Source organism: Microcaecilia unicolor, chromosome 2, assembly GCF_901765095.1.
Source record: "Microcaecilia unicolor chromosome 2, aMicUni1.1, whole genome shotgun sequence".
In the NCBI taxonomy this organism is placed as follows: Eukaryota; Metazoa; Chordata; class Amphibia; order Gymnophiona; family Siphonopidae; genus Microcaecilia; species Microcaecilia unicolor.
In genome coordinates, this window is record NC_044032.1 from 16337313 (window position 1) to 16354610 (window position 17298).

A 17298-nucleotide genomic window follows, 5' to 3' on the forward strand; every position below is an offset into this window, starting at 1 on the left:
ACGAAGCTCCGCCTCTAGCGCGAGGAGGTCTTTTTAAATGGCCCCTTGGAAGGCGGGAACTGGGCGGGAGGGGGCGGGTCCATGCGCGCCGAGCAGCTTTAATTGGATTCAGTCCAGACGAGTGGGCGGGTCCTTTTTCTCGTGCTCGCAGTGTCGGTAGTTGTAGTTTCTGTGCAGGGGCGGGGCGGGCAGGCCAGTAAGCAAAACCGACCTAAAAGTACAGGGTTTCTGCGTCTCGCTCCTTGTTTCCCTTTTTAACCGTCCTCAGCCTATCGCTGTATCCAGCACACATTCCCCTGAAAGAGCTGCACCCGCCTGAATCCGGCACTGATTCTCTATAGAAGGCTGGATCCCGCACTGATTGTCTGTAGAGGGGCTGCATCCACCTGGATTTATTTATTTTATTTATTGCATTTGTATCCCACATTTTCCCACCTATTTGCAGGCTCAATATGGCTTACATAAGAACCCTATCAATAGAAATCAAACCAAATAAAACATGGAAAAGAAAATAAGATGATACCTTTTTTATTGGACATAACTTAATACATTTCTTGATTAGCTTTCAGATCGGAAATAAGCAAATGTGCTAGCTGACAGTGTAAATAAGTGAAAACATTCAAGCATTACTATGACAGTCTGACAGGGTGAGAGGATGGGGGTGGGTCGGAGGTATGCATGGGGACATCAAAACATATCATTGATATTCTAACAGGATGGGTGTGGATAGGTGAGGGGAGGGTGATCAACAGAGACATACAGCTTTATGGTTTATAATGGGCTAGGAACCCCAGATCCTTGTTAAGTCCAATAAGAACCCTACAAACTAACGAACGCATTATCATCAAACCCGCAAACAAAGGTGGCGCAGTGGTAATTATGGACATACAAAAATACATTGAAGAGGGGCACAGACAGCTCTCAGACAATAAATACTACAGGAAACTAACTGAGGACCCCACACAGGATTACACAAAAGAGCTGAAAGACCTTATCAAAACATTTCCTACACAAGCGCAACCTCACCTGAAGAAACTCATACCAAACCAGCCTGCTGTGGGCACATTCTACATGCTACCCAAGATCCACAAACCGGGAAACCCTGACAGACCTACTACTACTACTACTAAGCATTTCTATAGCGCTGCCAGGGTTACGCAGCGCTGTACAAGTTTAAACATGGGGAAGGACAGTCCCTGCTCAAGAGAGTTTACAATCTAAAGGACCAATCATATCAGGTATTGGCACACTCATGGAAGAAATATCTAGATTCATAGAGGGAATTCTGAAACCTCTCGTACACAAAACTAACAGCTTCATACAAGACACCACAGACTTTCTGAATACATTGAAAAATATCAAGCAACTACCACCTAACACCCTTCTGGTCACGATGGATGTAGAATCACTATACAGCAACATTCCACATGCGGATGGTATAGCTGCATGTGGAAGACTCCTAAAAAAAATCCACAATGGACCATCAATACTCACCAGAAACTATTACAAAATTAATCAAATTCATTTTAACTCACAACTACTTCCGCTTTAACAATTGTGAGCACTCTGGAGGGCTGGTACGAGGGAGAGGGGATAGTGGTTCTTTCAGCCGGCATCATCCCCAGTCATTCAGCCCAGCTAGGAGAGCAGGGCGCCCTCTAGGGATCAAACTGCCAGGGAAAGCTGTAATGCAGGAGAAAAACTACACTCCCCAGAAGCCAGTGCAGGGTCAGCTGAACTCTCAGGAGGGGGAGGGTGGAATGACTGATTGGGAGATGAGGTCTGATCCTGGAGATGGGGAACAGCTGGTGGAGCTTGGGGAGGAGGAGGAGATGGAGTGGAATAAAGCAGAGGTAGAAGGAGAAGGTAAGGGGGAATGTATGGAGGTGGGTGGTTTGGCTCTAACCCGTGCAGACAGGGTGAGAGCTTTTGTGGCCTCAGCATTGCCCCGGTTGTGGAGTTGGGGGAAGCTGGGAGCAAAGCAGTGGGGGAGCAACTGGAAAGCACAACTTGCTACCATATTGGCTGTTCCCAAGAGGTAGTGCTGTGGAAGGGGGGGAAGGGCTTTAAGACAGAAAGGCATGTGCATTTTGGGGGAACTTAAACTGTAAGAGGTGAGAGAGGAGGTGGTTCCAGCTAAATCTCCAAAACTATCTGCGGTGAAGATAGTGTGGCTGGAGGTTTGGGGAGAGAGAATTTAAAACAAAAGCCTGTAATTGAAAATGGATTAAAGTTTGCTGATAATTGGAGGTGTTTAGACAAGGCTGACATCTGTAACAATAAAGAACTTGGATTGCTCTTTCTGCTGGAGTGGGACTGATTTTCTCAGCAGCTGGCAAGGTGGAGAGGGAGAGCAAGTGAAAGTGCGGTGGCTGGCTAGGAAAGCAGACGGAAGCCAGTGAAAGCTAAGCAGGGTCCACCCTGGCTCCCACCTGGAAGGGGGACCTGGTTACACAATGATATCTATCTGCAAATAATGGGCACTGCGATGGGCACCAGGACAGCACCCCAATATGCCAACCTTTTTATGGCTGAGCTGAAAGAGACATTTCTGAATACACACCAGACCAAACCTCTAAAATACTACCGGTACTTCGATGACATTTTTATGATTTGGACGGAGGGTGAAGAAACTCTGAAACAATTTATTCTGCCTTCAATACATACCATCCTACAATCAGATTCAAAATTGACTACTCCCCAGAAAAAGTCAATTTTTTGGACACCACGGTCTCAATCAGTGATGGCTGTATACAAACATCTATATACAAGAAACCCACAGACAGATGCAGCTACCTCCACAACTCCAGCTTCCACCCTTCACATACAAAAAGATCCATTATTTACAGCCAAACCACAAGATACCACCGTATCTGCTCTGACCCAGGGGACAGAGACAGACACCTTAAAAGCCTGACTGCAGCCTTCAAACAGAAAGGCTACAACCCCAAAATAATCTCCAAGAATATTGCCTCCTCCCTCAAAACACCCAGGGAGAATCTGCTACAGTACAAAGAGAAAAAAGCCACAGACAGAATTCCCCTTGTTGTGACATACAATCCAGAGCTGGAAAAACTGAGGAAAATCATAAGAGATCTACAACCTATACTCCAGGAGGATGAATTACTGAAAGAGATATTCCCATCCCCACCAGTACTGGCCTTCCGACAGCCACCCAACTTAAAACACAAGCTAATCAGAAGTAAACTTCCATCACAGACTGAAAAGGAACAGAAGGGCACACGTCCCTGTAATTTATCCAGTTGCAAACTATGCCAAAATATTTCACAGGACCCCACAGTTACCCACAAAGGAAAGATATTCAACATAAAGGGATCTTTCACTTGCTCATCTTCCAATGTGGTATATATCATTCAGTGTAAAAATGTAACGAAGGATGCTATATTGGAGAAACAGGCCAGATGCTTAAGACAAGATTCAATTTACATAGACATCACATGAACAATACTGGTGCCAGTAGGGCTCCCACCCCTGTTGGTCAGCATTTTACAGGACCAGGACACTGTACCAGTGACTTCACAGTGAGAATCCTGAAAGGTAACTTTAAAACCATACAAGAACGTAAGACCTTTGAAGTCAGAATGATTGAATATTTTAACACCCAACAGAAAGGACTTAACAAGGATCTGGGGTTCCTAGCCCATTATAAACCATAAAGCTGTATGTGTCTGTTGATCACCCTCCCCTCACCTATCCACACCCATCCTGTTAGAACAGTGATGGGCAACCTTTTGAGCTTGGTGTGTCAAAATTCACCAAAAAACCGAGCATAACTCGGGTGGTGTGTCACTTCAAGAAAAATCACTGCTACTAGGAACGCCTTCGGGCCCCCCCTACCCGAGATTGCTGCCCACCCGAGGTCGCCGGGCCCCACCTCCACCCGCTACCGGGCCCGGAACTAACCTTAAAGCCTCCTTTCACGTTGCAGCAAGCAGCAGCAGGGCAGACCTCTCCTCCTTCCTTCTGTGCTCCGCCCTCGCGGACGTTACGTCAGGCGAGGTCAGGACACGGAAGGAAGGAGTGGCCTGCCCTGCTGCTGCTTGCTGCGACGTGAAAGGAGGCTTTAAGGTTAGTTTCCGGGAGCGAGGAGGGAGGGCGGACCACACTGCGGCGGCGCCGCGTGTCATCCAAATGGCTACGCGTGTCAGTGCTGACACGCGTGTCATAGGTTCGCCATCAGGGTGTTAGAATATCAGTGATATGCTTTGATGTTCCCATGCATACCTCCGACCCACCCCCATCCTCCCACCCTGTCAGACTGTCATAGTAATGCTTGAATGTTTTCACTTATATACACTGTCAGCTAGCACATTGGCTTATTTCCGATCTGATGAAGAAGGGCAACCTTCGAAAGCTAATCAAGAAATGTATTAAGTTATGTCCAATAAAAAAGGTATCATCTTATTTTCTTTTCCATGTTTTATTTTGTTTGATTTCTATTGATAATGTTGTTAACAATGTGATTACAATATCATATACTGTATCATATACAGCAGGGCAGGTGGTTGGGAGGCAGGGATAGTGCTGGGCAGAGTTACACGGTTTGTGCCAGAGCCGGTAGTGGGAGGCGGGGCTGGTGGTTGGGAGGCGGGGATAGTGCTGGGCAGACTTATACGGTCTGTGCCAGAGCCAGTGGTGGGAGGCAGGGATTGTGCTGGGCAGACTTATACGGTCTGTGCCAGAACCAGTGGTGGGAGGCGGGGCTGGTGGTTGGGAGGCAGTGATAGTGCTAGGCAGACTTATACGCTCTGTGCCAGAGGCGGGGCTGGTGGTTGGGAGGCGGGGATAGTGCTGGACAGACTTATACGGTCTGTGCCCTGAAGAGGACAGGTACAAATCAAAGTAGGGTATACACAAAGTAGTACACTTCTCCTTTCGTCCTCAAAATGTACCACCTGTTCCTCTGATCCCATTCCCACCCACCTTCTTAATGCCATCTCTCCTACTCTTATTCCTTTTATCTGTCACATTCTCAACCTCTCACTTTCCACTGCGACTGTCCCTGCTGCCTTTAAACATGCTGTGGTCACACCTCTCCTTAAGAAGCCTTCACTTGACCCTACTTGTCCCTCTAATTACCGACCCATCTCCCTCCTTCCTTTTCTCTCCAAATTACTTGAGCGTGCTGTTCACCGCCGCTGCCTTGATTTTCTCTCCTCACATGCTATTCTTGACCCATTACAATCTGGTTTTCACCCTCTCCACTCAACCGAAACTGCGCTTACTAAAGTCTCCAATGACCTATTACTGGCTAAATCCAGAGGTCAATATTCCATCCTCATTCTTCTTGATCTTTCCGCTGCTTTTGACACTGTCGATCACAGCATACTTCTCGATACCCTGTCCTTGCTTGGATTCCAGGGCTCTGTCCTTTCCTGGTTCTCTTCCTACCTCTCCCTCCGCACCTTTAGTGTTCACTCTGGTGGATCCTCTTCTACTTCTATCTCTCTGCCTGTTGGCGTACCTCAGGGTTCTGTTCTTGGTCCCCTCCTCATTTCTATCTACACTTCTTCCCTTGGCTCATTAATCTCATCCCATGGCTTTTCCTACCATCTCTATGCTGATTACTCCCAAATCTACCTTTCTACCCCTGATATCTCACCTTGCATCCAAACCAAAGTTTCAGCGTGCTTGTCTGACATTGCTGTCTGGATGTCTCAACGCCACCTGAAATTAAATATGACCAAAACCGAGCTTCTCATTTTCCCCCCCAAACCCACCTCCCCGCTCCCCCTGTTTTCTATTTCTGTTGATGGCTCTCTCATTCTCCCTGTCTCCTCAGCTCGAAACCTTGGGGTCATCTTTGACTCTTCTCTCTCCTTCTCTGCTCATATCCAGCAGATTGCCAAGACCTGTCGTTTCTTTCTTTACAACATCCGTAAAATCCGCCCCTTTCTTTCCGAGCACTCTACCAAAACCCTCATCCACACCCTTGTCACCTCTCGTTTAGACTACTGCAATCTGCTTCTTGCTGGCCTCCCACTTAGTCACCTCTCCCCTCTCCAGTCGGTTCAAAACTCTGCTGCCCGACTCATCTTCCGCCAGGGTCGCTTTACTCATACTACCCCTCTCCTCAAGACCCTTCACTGGCTCCCTATCCGTTTTCGCATCCTGTTCAAACTTCTTCTACTAACCTATAAATGTATTCACTCTGCTGCTCCCCAGTATCTCTCCACACTCGTCCTTCCCTACACCCCTTCCCGTGCACTCCGCTCCATGGATAAATCCTTCTTATCTGTTCCCTTCTCCACTACTGCCAACTCCAGACTTCGCGCCTTCTGTCTCGCTGCACCCTACGCCTGGAATAAACTTCCTGAGCCCCTACGTCTTGCCCCATCCTTGGCCACCTTTAAATCTAGACTGAAAGCCCACCTCTTTAACATTGCTTTTGACTCGTAACCACTTGTAACCACTCGCCTCCACCTACCCTCCTCTCTTCCTTCCCGTTCACATTAATTGATTTGATTTGCTTACTTTATTTATTTTTTGTCTACTAGATTGTAAGCTCTTTGAGCAGGGACTGTCTTTCTACTATGTTTGTGCAGCGCTGCATATGCCTTGTAGCGCTATAGAAATGCTAAATAGTAGTAGTAGTAGTAGTAGGGACAAGGATGGACATGGATGGGAGGGCAGGGCCCAGGGAGAGGAGAAATTGCTGGAAATGGAGGGGAGGGGAGAGAGAAGAATTGCTGGCTATGGATGGAGGAGGGAAGGGCAGAGAGGGACAAGGATGGACATGGGTGGGAGGTCAGGGCCCAGGGAGAGGAGAAATTGCTGGAAATGGAGGGGAGAGAGGAAAATTGCTGGCTATGGATGGAGGATGGAAGGGCAGAGAGGGACGTGGATGGACATGGGTGGGAGGGCAGGACCCAGGGAGAGAGGAGAAATTGCTGGAAATGGATATAGAGCAAGAAATGAAGAAGAAAGGAGGAAAGTAAAGAAATAAATGGAAAGGAAGCCCTGGAAACGGAGTTAAGAGGACAGATAGCAGCAGAATCAGATACTGGGCCAGCATGATCAGAAAAAGAAAGTCACCAGACAACAAAGGTAGAAAAAAATCATTTTAGCGTTTGGAATATGTCCACTTTGAGAATTTACATCTGCTATCTTATTTTGCAATGTATAGCAATTTGTTTCTAAGAATACTGCTGACAATTCCTGTCAGTGTGGCAAGTGGTGAGCGATCATTTTCATGGGGGGGGGGGGGGGCGCCAACTGATAGGCTGCAGGGGGGCGCCAGAGACCCTAGGCACGACCCTGACCCTAATAATGACTCACTAGAACACTCAAATAACACAGATATGATGTTAATGCTGTTCTTACAATACAATGAAATATCTAACTCTGTAGCCGAGGGGCCAAGTGCAGTTGAGATATGTAGACGGGGACAAGACAGATGGTACAAAGATTGGTGCCGGGTGCCTGTGACCTGCCTTGATCACTGCTGGAAACAGGATGCTAGGCTAGATGGACCTTTCCTTTCACCCAGTGTGGAATCTCTTACATTGGTTAGGTTTCAGTGAATTAGATGGGCTGGAGTAAGGTTAGTGCCAGACAGACCTTCTATGGCAAAAAAAATAAAATAAAAATCAGGATAGGCTGGAGTGGGCTTTAACAGCAACTCCAGTAGTTATGAAGAAAGGCCTGTACCAGGTAGACCTCTAATGAGATTCGTTTGACACGATTTACCCTTGGTAAAACCATGTTTTAAAAAGGGTAAATCATATAGTCGTTCAAATATTTGAAAGGTATTAATCTGCAAACTAACCTTTTCCGGAGATGTGAAGGCAGTAGAACGAGAGGACATGAAATGAGATTGAAGGGGGGCAGACTCAAGAAAAATGTCAGGAAGTATTTTTTCACAGAGATACCCCCCCTTCCCCCTTCCCCCTCTGGTCTCAGGACCCTCTCCCCCTCCCCCTCCTCCCTCTCCCCCCTCTCAGGTCTCTGGACCCCCTCCCCCTCCCTGGTTTCAGGACCCCCTCCATCCCACCTGCACCTGTAATCAATTCTGGACCAGGAGTGGTGAACCTTGGATTGATGCGTATAATCTTTTGTGGTGGGGTGGAGGGATCGCCACGGGTCAATTAGTTGAAGGCGTTTACAGAGTGCTGGTATCCCTTTCCCCTTACCCGCCCCCGGAATGGCCGTAGGTGAGGATCTATCCAAAATCACCCGCCCATACCCAGGGGGCATCAGTATGTTGCAACCCTAGTGCTATGAGGGACTGAAAGAAGCTTAGGGCTATAAGAGTTTGGGGCATATATTGTAAAATCTCTGTCCTTGGTAATTTACCTGTAGTAGCACAATACGGTCTTAAGTGTCTTTATATACTAGCTTGGTTGTGCAAGGTAACCCCTTTCGTATCAGTATTGCGAGCCCGCTCTTCCTGTTACCCGAAGAGGAGAAGTGGCTTTCACCCACCCATTGTTGGCAGAGTTTCCCCATGTTCTGTGTCAGACTGTTTTCTTTCCTGTAAGCATGCGATATCTACTTCCTGCCGCTTTATCTGGGCCAGGATCTTACAGCGCTTCACGGGCAATGTGATGCCCGAAACATTCCAGGGTAAGATCTTTACTCCAGATCGACTAATATCTCCTCTGTCTCAGTGGTGCTGTCGTGGATATTATCGTGATGACCCCCCGGAGGCCCAGCCCCCCCCCCCCCCCAGAGTATGTATGTTACGGGTGGGAGACCATGTTTCACCCCTGACACTCTTTGCGCTAGAACAGCTACAGTTATTAACCCCCCCTACTCCACTATCTATCCCCACTCCTACTACCCCCCTCCCACCCTCCCCTACCCCCTCTCCTAAAGCCCACCCCTCTCTTTCCCTTCCCTTGTGCCCAAAAATGCCTCGAAAGGGTAATCCCCATCTAGGCAAAGTCACAACGTGCCAGCCCCTCGCTCCCCACCAGGCCTCTCTTCAATACAGTTAAACATTGTAAAAAATATAACCTCTGGGTGACCCCTACGATACTATCAGTCTGTATGCTTTCTATGTATGCTGTATCTCCCTCTCTATTTGTTCTATGCATAAATGATCAGAATAATGCCATTTACATGCCTTCATGCCACCTAAAGTGACTGCTTACAGAATTACCCTCTTCCTGTTTACCCGGGTAAATGGCTTTGAAAATTGTGCACCACATGGATGGCGATAAAATGTTTACCTCAAACATAAAGAAAAGTCTCCCCCAATTTAAAAAAAATACCACTCCCATTCCAGTAAACATTTTGGGTCCTGTTTACTAATCCACGTTAGAGGTGTGCTAGCATCTTTAGCACACGCTAAACATTAGTGCGTGCTAACCGTGTAGGCACAGTGGCGTAGCAAGGGGGGGCGGTCCGCCCCGGGTGTCAGCTCGGGAGGGGGTGCTCCCTGCCAGCTCCCCCCCCTCGGCGAATCGACACCCCCCACCTTTAAAAAGAATATCGGGAGTCGCGCCTGCCCTGCACGTACAAGAAATGTGGACCGTTGGCTCTTCCCTCGCTCTGTCCCGCCCTCCGCTGACGCAACTTCCTATTTCCGCAAGGGCGGGACAGAGCGAGAGAAGAGCCGACGGTCCACATTTCTTGTACGTGCAGGGCAGGCGCAACTCCTGGTATTCTTTTTAAAGGTAGGGTGCGGGAGCTGGTCGTCGGGGGGGGGGGGTGTCATCGTGCTGCACCCGGGGGGGTGCAACGGCGAACCGCCCCACCCCGGGTGGCAGCCCCCCCTGCTACGCCACTGTGTAGGCACCCATAGAGGGGCATAATCGAACAAAAACGTCTATCTCCATGGGCGTTTATCTCCAAGAACGGGTCCGTGAAGGGGCGGACCGAACCGTATTTTGGGAAAAAATAGACGTCCTTGTTTTATTCGACAATTTGTGAGCTGGGTGTTTTTGTTTTTCAGCGATAATGGAAAATGAAAGCGCCCAGCTCAAAAACGAATAAATCCAAGGCATTTGTTCGTGGGAGGGGCCAGGAGTCGTAGTGCACTGGTCCCCCTCACATGCCAGGACACCAACCGGGCACCCTAGGGGGCACTTTTACAAAAACAAAAAAAAAGGTAAAAGAGCTCCCAGGTGCATAGCACCCTTCCCTTGTGTGTTGAGCCCCCCAAATCCCCCTCAAAACCCACTGCCCACAAGTCTACACCATTACTATAGCCCTAAGGGGTGAAGGGGGGCACCTACATGTGGGTACAGTGGGTTTGGGGGGGTTGGATGACTAAGCATTAAGCAGCACAATTGTAACAGGTAGGGGGGGATGGGCCTGGGTCCACCTGCCTGAAGTCCACTGCACCCCCTAACAACTGCTCCAGGGACCTGCATATTGCTGCCAGGGAGGTGGGTATGACATTTGAGGGTGAAAATAAAAAGTTGTGAAACGGCATATTTTGTGGTGGGAGGGGTTAGTGACCACTGGGGGAGTCAGGGGAGGTCATCCCCGACTCCCTCCAGTGGTCATCTGGTCATTTAGGGCACTTTTTGGGCCCTATTCGTGGAAAACAGGGTCCAGGAAAAGTGCCCTAAATTCTAGCTAAAAACGCATATTTATTTTCCATTATTCGCGAAAGGCGCCCATCTCTGATCGGCCGATAACCACGTCCCAGTTCTGCCTTCACCACGCCTTTGACACGCCCCCATCAACTTTGTCCGCATCTGCGACGGAGTGCAGTTGAAAACGTCCAAATTCGGCTTTTGATTGTACCGCTTTATTCGTTTTTCTGAGATAAACGTCTATCTCCCGATTTGGGTCGCAATATAGGCGTTTTTCTTTTTCAATTACAAGCTGGATAGGATTCCTAGGGTATCTACACAGTTAGCGCATGTTAATTTTTAGTAAACAGGGTTCTTTGATATTTGTATCACCTCAGAACATTTTTCCACCCTCTAAGTTGATGTACTTGTAATTTATGTGCACATTCCATGTTGACAGTAATCCAATAATTTTTTCTTTCTAATTGCTATAATTTTAATCCACCTTAGCCTTTTAAAACATTTATTTTTGGAGAGGAGACTTTTTTTTCCAAGCCTCCTTTCGTGAGTTGCTGGAGCTGTGAGAATCATTCGTGTTTCAGATTATATCCTCCCTCAGTCCAAAATAAATGTTAACAGCATTTTTGTGATCTTCTCAATATTGCTTCCAAAATATGTTTGTTATGGAACATTGGTGCTGTGGAAAAGGTCCAGTAGGAAACCATGGAAAAATGGAGAGTTTGTATCGGTCATCTAAAGAACTATTACAGTCTTCTCTTGATGAGAGCTGCAACCTTGGAGGGAACACGCTGTGAATCTGTTATCTGTAATTGCTGAACCAGAATGCACTGTACAGGACCTTGAGAAACAAGGCATAAGGAAGGAAATTAGTATCTATAGCCAAAGAAGACACAGTGGGCCTGCAAATGTTGCAAACAGTATGTGAAAAAGAGAAAAGCATATTGTTCACCAACTGCCTCTTTTACCAGACCTGGCTAGCGATTCTCGCCTGGCAATGCCAACAAACCCCACTCACTTAGCTTTGGTGGAACAAAATGAAAGAATGAAGTGATACTGTTCATAAGCTTGAAAAGTAAACGTAACAAGGGTGCACGGCTGCACAGTCTGATTCAGAGGTGCCATAAGTACCCACTGCTCTGCCTGCTTATGAGGATGGGGGTCTGTATTTTGGCAGTTGGAGTCTCTAGTCATCTGTCAGCCCACGGGTTTTTGTTATTCAAAAGAATAACAGGGATAATAGGGGGGAAAGGTGGCCACGCAATTGGTGTAATGGTGAAGAGTCATTTCAAAGGAGAACACTTTTCCCATCCCTCTATGGCGTCGGATTACTGAGGGTAATGGAACAACTCAGGGCAAGATGCACTAAAAAATCCCTTACCGATTCCCTTAGCGAATCGGTAAGGAACGGGCATGCATTAAGGAAAAGGACTGCAAATGAGCTGCTCGTTGTAGCTCACTTGCATTCTCTATTCTATCGGTCAACACTCGGCCAGTCGGCCGGTCAAGCATGCGCAGAGCAACAACAATAATAAAAAAAAAAAACATCTCCTGCAACTTCTTCGCAGCTCACACAGGCGATCGGAGCCCTTCTCCCCTCGTGGGAATCTTGTTTATTTTCTGTTTATGCCCTGGTCTGTCTCTCAACCAATCACAGCGCGCTTATCACAGCTAAACGCGCTGTGATTGGCTCAGGGACTTCCAGGTCTCAGCTGAGTGAAGCACTGCCAAAAAAGACGTTTTTATTATTGCAGGGGGAAATGACGGCCAAAATGAACGTTTTTTTTTTTATGGGTGCCCATTTTGGCCGCCTTCCCCCCTTGCAATAATAAAAATGTATTTTTTGGCAGTGCTTCACTCAGCTGAGAGACCTGGAAGTCTCTGAGCCAATCACAGCGCGTTTAGCCGAGCTAAACGTGTTGTGATTGGCTCAGGGACTGCCAGGTCTCAGCCCTGTGAGCTCTAATATTACTCGTGGTCGAATACGTCAAGCTCACAGCACACCCCTGATCTCAGTCAATTATACCAAACTCATCTCCAAAATTCTAAACAACGGACAGGAATGATATCTAAAAGGATTTTGAGACCCAGGCAGATTGTAAGTTTTTAAATGACTTTTTATTTAAAACCCAACCTGGGGTATTGAAAATGTGTTCAGGTTAACAAAGTTGGTTCTTTTGTTGCATAAATATATTTTCAAAACAATTCTTGTAGAACAACTTAAACAGCACTTTAAATTCCTTTAACAGAAACAGTAATACCCCTGTGGATCAACAGTGAACCATCAGGTAAGTATTGACCAAGTTTTTCACTTTTACTCTATAAATCTATAACTAGTACTTATCATTTCTATAGCGCTACAAGGCATATGCAGCGCTGTACACCATACACAAGGACAGTCCCTGCTCAAAGAGCTTACAATCTAAATAAGACAGGCAGATAGAACAGTTAAGGGTAAGGGAATAAAGAGGTGAGGATAAAAGGACAGGGCAAGTGAGCAGTGGTTAGGAGTCAAAAGTAGTGGTAAAGAGGTGGGCTTTAAGTTTAGACTTGAAAATGGCCAAAAAGGGGGCTAGACGTAGAGGCTCGGGTAGTCTATTCCAGGCATGAGGTGCAGCAAGATAAAAGGAACGGAGTCTGGATTTAGCAGTAGAGGAGAAGGGGACAGATAAGAGAGATTTGTCAACAGAATGGAGTACCCGAGGAGGGGAGTAGGGAGAGACAAGAGTGGTGAGGTACTGGTATAGTGTATGTCTTAGGAATTGAATTCTTTGTAAACTATTTTATATTTTTCAGGTGCAGACCCATAATCAGTCTCCCAGGAAAGATAAGGTTTCTTTTTTACTAAACTAAACAATTTCCCAGTGTCCTTTGTTTCTGCATGTGGTAGCGTAGACTTATCTTTACTTTGGTCTCTCTTGAGGCTTCTTTTCTTCACCTTTCTTGACCGTGGTATCTCAAGTTCTTTTCTTGCAGCTTTACTGCCTTGAACTTAAAACAAAATCAATAAAAGAAAACTTTCTTCCTATATGACAATCAGGAACCGCCCTAACTGTTATAGTGGGTTTACTAGGACTTCCTAACTAGGGAAATAAATGTTAAGTTGCAGCCTTAAATCATTCTCCTATCCTTTTCACTGTATACCCTAACTAAAGTAGGGGAGCTCTTCATTGAACACTGACTCACACTGCCCACAGAAACTAGGTGTCTCCAAAAAGGTGCAGGGCTCACACACTGTCGCATTTGTATATCCTTTATGCCAATTAAGCTGATATGCCTCAGGTCAAACCTAAGGCCAGTCTCCCTTGGGACTTAACTGGGCTAATCTGTTTAAGCAAACAATTACACAACCATCTTCTCACTAAGGGGTTCTTTTGCTAAGGAGCATTAGCGTTTTTAGCATGCGCTAATGATTAGGATGCGCTAAATGCATATAGATCACTATACATTTCTATTGGTGGAGGTTCTCCTGCGGTTAAAACCTGCCGCCTTACTACTACTACTACTTATACTACTACTACTACTACTTAACATTTCTAGAGCGCTACTAGGGTTACGCAGCGCTGTACAAATTAACGAATAAGGACGGTCCCTGCTCAGAAGAGCTTACAATCTAAAGGACGAAATGTCAAGTTGGGGTAGATGAGATTTCCTGAGAAGAGATGTAGTGATTAGGTGCCGAAGGGGGCCCGGAGTATGGGCTCAGGGAGTTTATTCCAGGCATGGGGTGAGGCGAGGCAGAAAGGGCGGAGCCTGGAGACGGTGGTGGAGAAGGGTACTGAAAGGAGGGATTTGTCTTGAGAGCGGAGGTTACGGGTAGGGACGTAAGGGGAGATGAGGGTAGAGAGGTAGGGAGGAGCTGCAGATCGAGTGCATTTGTAGGTTAGTAGGAGAAGCTTGAATTGTATGCGGTACCTGATCGGAAGCCAGTGAAGTGACTTGAGGAGAGGGGTGATATGAGTATATCGGTTAAGGCGGAAGATAAGACGTGCGGCAGAGTTCTGAATGGACTGAAGGGGGGATAGATGGCTAAGTGGGAGGCCGGTGAGGAGTAGGTTGCAGTAGTCAAGGCGAGAGGTAATGAGAGAGTGGATGAGAGTTCGGGTGGTGTGCTCGGAGAGGAAGGGGCGAATTTTGCTAATGTTATAGAGGAAGAAGCGACAGGTCTTGGCTATCTGCTGGATATGCGCAGAGAAGGAGAGGGAGGAGTCGAAGATGACACCGAGGTTGCGGGCAGATGAGACGGGGACGATGAGGGTGTTATCAACTGAGATAGAGAGTGGAGGGAGAGGAGAAGTGGGTTTGGGTGGGAAAACAATAAGTTCAGTCTTGGCCATGTTCAGTTTCAGGTGGCGGTTGGACATCCAGGCAGCAATGTCGGATAAGCAGGCCGATACCTTGGCCTGGGTTTCCGCAGTGATTTCTGGTGTGGAGAGATAAAGCTGGGTGTCGTCAGCATAAAGATGATAGTGGAAACCATGAGAAGAGATCAGGGAGCCTAAGGAAGAGGTGTAGATTGAAAAAAGAAGGGGCCCAAGGACAGAGCCTTGAGGAACTCCAACAGAGAGCGGGATAGGGGAGGAGGACGAACCATGAGAGTGTACTCTGAAGGTATGATGGGAGAGATAGGAGGAGAACCAGGAGAGGACAGAGCCCTGGAACCCAAAGGAGGACAGTGTGTCAAGAAGTAGGTTGTGATTGACAGTGTCGAAAGCGGCGGATAGGTCGAGGAGGATGAGGATGGAGTAGTGACCTTTGGATTTGGCGAGGAACAGGTCATTGCAGGCCTTAGATAGTGCCGTTTCTGTCGAGTGTAGGGGGCAAAAGCCGGATTGGAGCGGATCGAGGATGGCACGAGTGGAGAGAAAATCAATGCAGTGGCTGTGAATGGCGCATTCAAGTATCTTGGAGAGGAAGGGTAGGAGGGAAATGGGGCGGTAGTTGGAGGGACAGGTAGGGTCAAGTGATGGTTTTTTGAGGAGTGGTGTGACCACAGCATGCTTGAAGGTGTCCGGGACAGTTGCAGTGGAGAGAGAGAGGTTGAGGATATGACAGATGGTGGGGGTGATAGTAGGAGTGATGGTGATAAGTAAGTTGGTGGGGATGGGGTCTGAGGAACAGGTGGTGGATATCGAGATGTGCTACAAGGCATACACAGCGCTGTACACCATACACAAAAAGACAGTCCCTGCTCAAAGAGCTTACAATCTAGATAAGTCTGTGCTAGAATGCACGTTTCTTATATTTAAAGAATGCTGGTACACTGCACAGCTGTGGTATATTGAGAGATGTAAAATAAGAAAAGAAGGAAATAGAAAATTAGAAAATAAGGGTGATCTTATGAAGATTTGCACCACAACCAATTTTTCTCGGAGACGAAAGAACATGACTGTTCATATGGTGTGAGCTGCAGTTAGATCTGATGCAGTTATAAGAAATTTGGGATGAAGTTTCGGATGTTTGGGACACTTGCTGCCTTATTTTCGATAGTCAAAGGCGCCCAAAAAGTGACCCAAATCGGGGGACAGACGCACATCTCGCAAAGGCGCCCAAATCGGTATAATTGAAAGCCGATTTTGGGCATCTTCAACTGCACTCCGTCGCGGATGCGGGCAAAGTTGATGGGGGCGTGTCGGAGGCGTTGTGAAGGCAGGACTGGGGCGTGGTTATTGGCCGAACAGAGATGGGCACCTTTCGCTGATAATCGAAAAAAATAGGCGTTTTTAGCGAGAATTTAGGCCACTTTTTTCTCACGAACAAGTCCCAAAAAAGTGTGCTAAATGACCAGATGACCACTGGAGGGAATCGGGGATGACCTTCCATGACTCCCCCAGTGGTCACTAACCCCCTCCCACCAAAAAAAAGAACTTTAAAAACTTTTTTTCCCAGCCTGTATGTCAGCCTCAAATGTCATCCCCAGCTCCATCACAGCAGTATGCAGGTCCCTGGAGCAGTTTTTAGTGGGTGCAGTGGACTTCAGCCAGGTGGACCCAGGCCCATCCCCCCCTACCCGTTACGCTTGTGGTGCTTAATGCTGAGCCCTCCAAAAACCCACTGTACCCACATGTAGGTGCCCCCCCTTCACCCCTTAGGGCAATGGTAATGGTGTAGACTTGTGGGCAGTGGGTTTGGGGGGGGGATTTGGGAGGCTCAGCACCCAAGGTAAGGGAGCTATGCACCTGGGAGCAATTTTTGAAGTCCACTGCAGTGCCCCCTAGGGTGCCCGGTTGGTGTCCTGGCATGTGAGAGGGACCAGTGCACTACGAATCCTGGCCCCTCCCACGACCCAATGCCTTAGATTTATTCGTTTTTGAGCTGGGCGCTTTCGGTTTCCATTATCGCTGGAAAACGAAAACGCCCAGCTCAAATCCGCACGAATCCGATGCATTTGCCGGGCACAAACCGTATTATCGAAAAAAAGATGGACGCCCATTTTTTTTTTTCGAAAATACAGTCTGGCCCACCCCTTCACCTACCCGTTTTCGGACATAGACGCCCATGGAGACGGGCGTTCGCGTTCGAATATGCCCCTCTTGGAAAAATTATATTTATACATTCCTATCAGCATCTCCAGCTTTTAGCGCATCCTAATCATTAGTGTGTGCTAAAAATGCTAGCATGCCTTGCTAAAAGACCCTCTACCATTCTCAACTACAAAAAAACTTTCATACAGTAACACAGATGAAAAGAAATCAGGTTTTTCTTGACTTGTTGTAGGGCCATCCTGAAGGCTGTACAGGTGGTGCAGGGATTGTTCCCTGTCCATTGTCTCCCCTGTGGTGGCTGTGGTGTG

At 47.4% G+C, this 17298-nt stretch overlaps 1 protein-coding gene across 1 annotated transcript in view; it reads right to left on the minus strand.

Annotated features, from left to right (window-relative positions):
• Positions 1-11251: 11251 nt before the first annotated feature.
• LOC115461783 (oocyte zinc finger protein XlCOF6-like) overlaps positions 11252-17298 on the minus strand; it is a 30241-nt gene continuing 24194 nt past the window's right edge. Inside the window, exon 5 of the mRNA XM_030191827.1 lies at positions 11252-11346. Coding sequence (XP_030047687.1) covers positions 11252-11346 — 95 coding nt within the window. The remainder of the gene's footprint in view (positions 11347-17298) is intronic.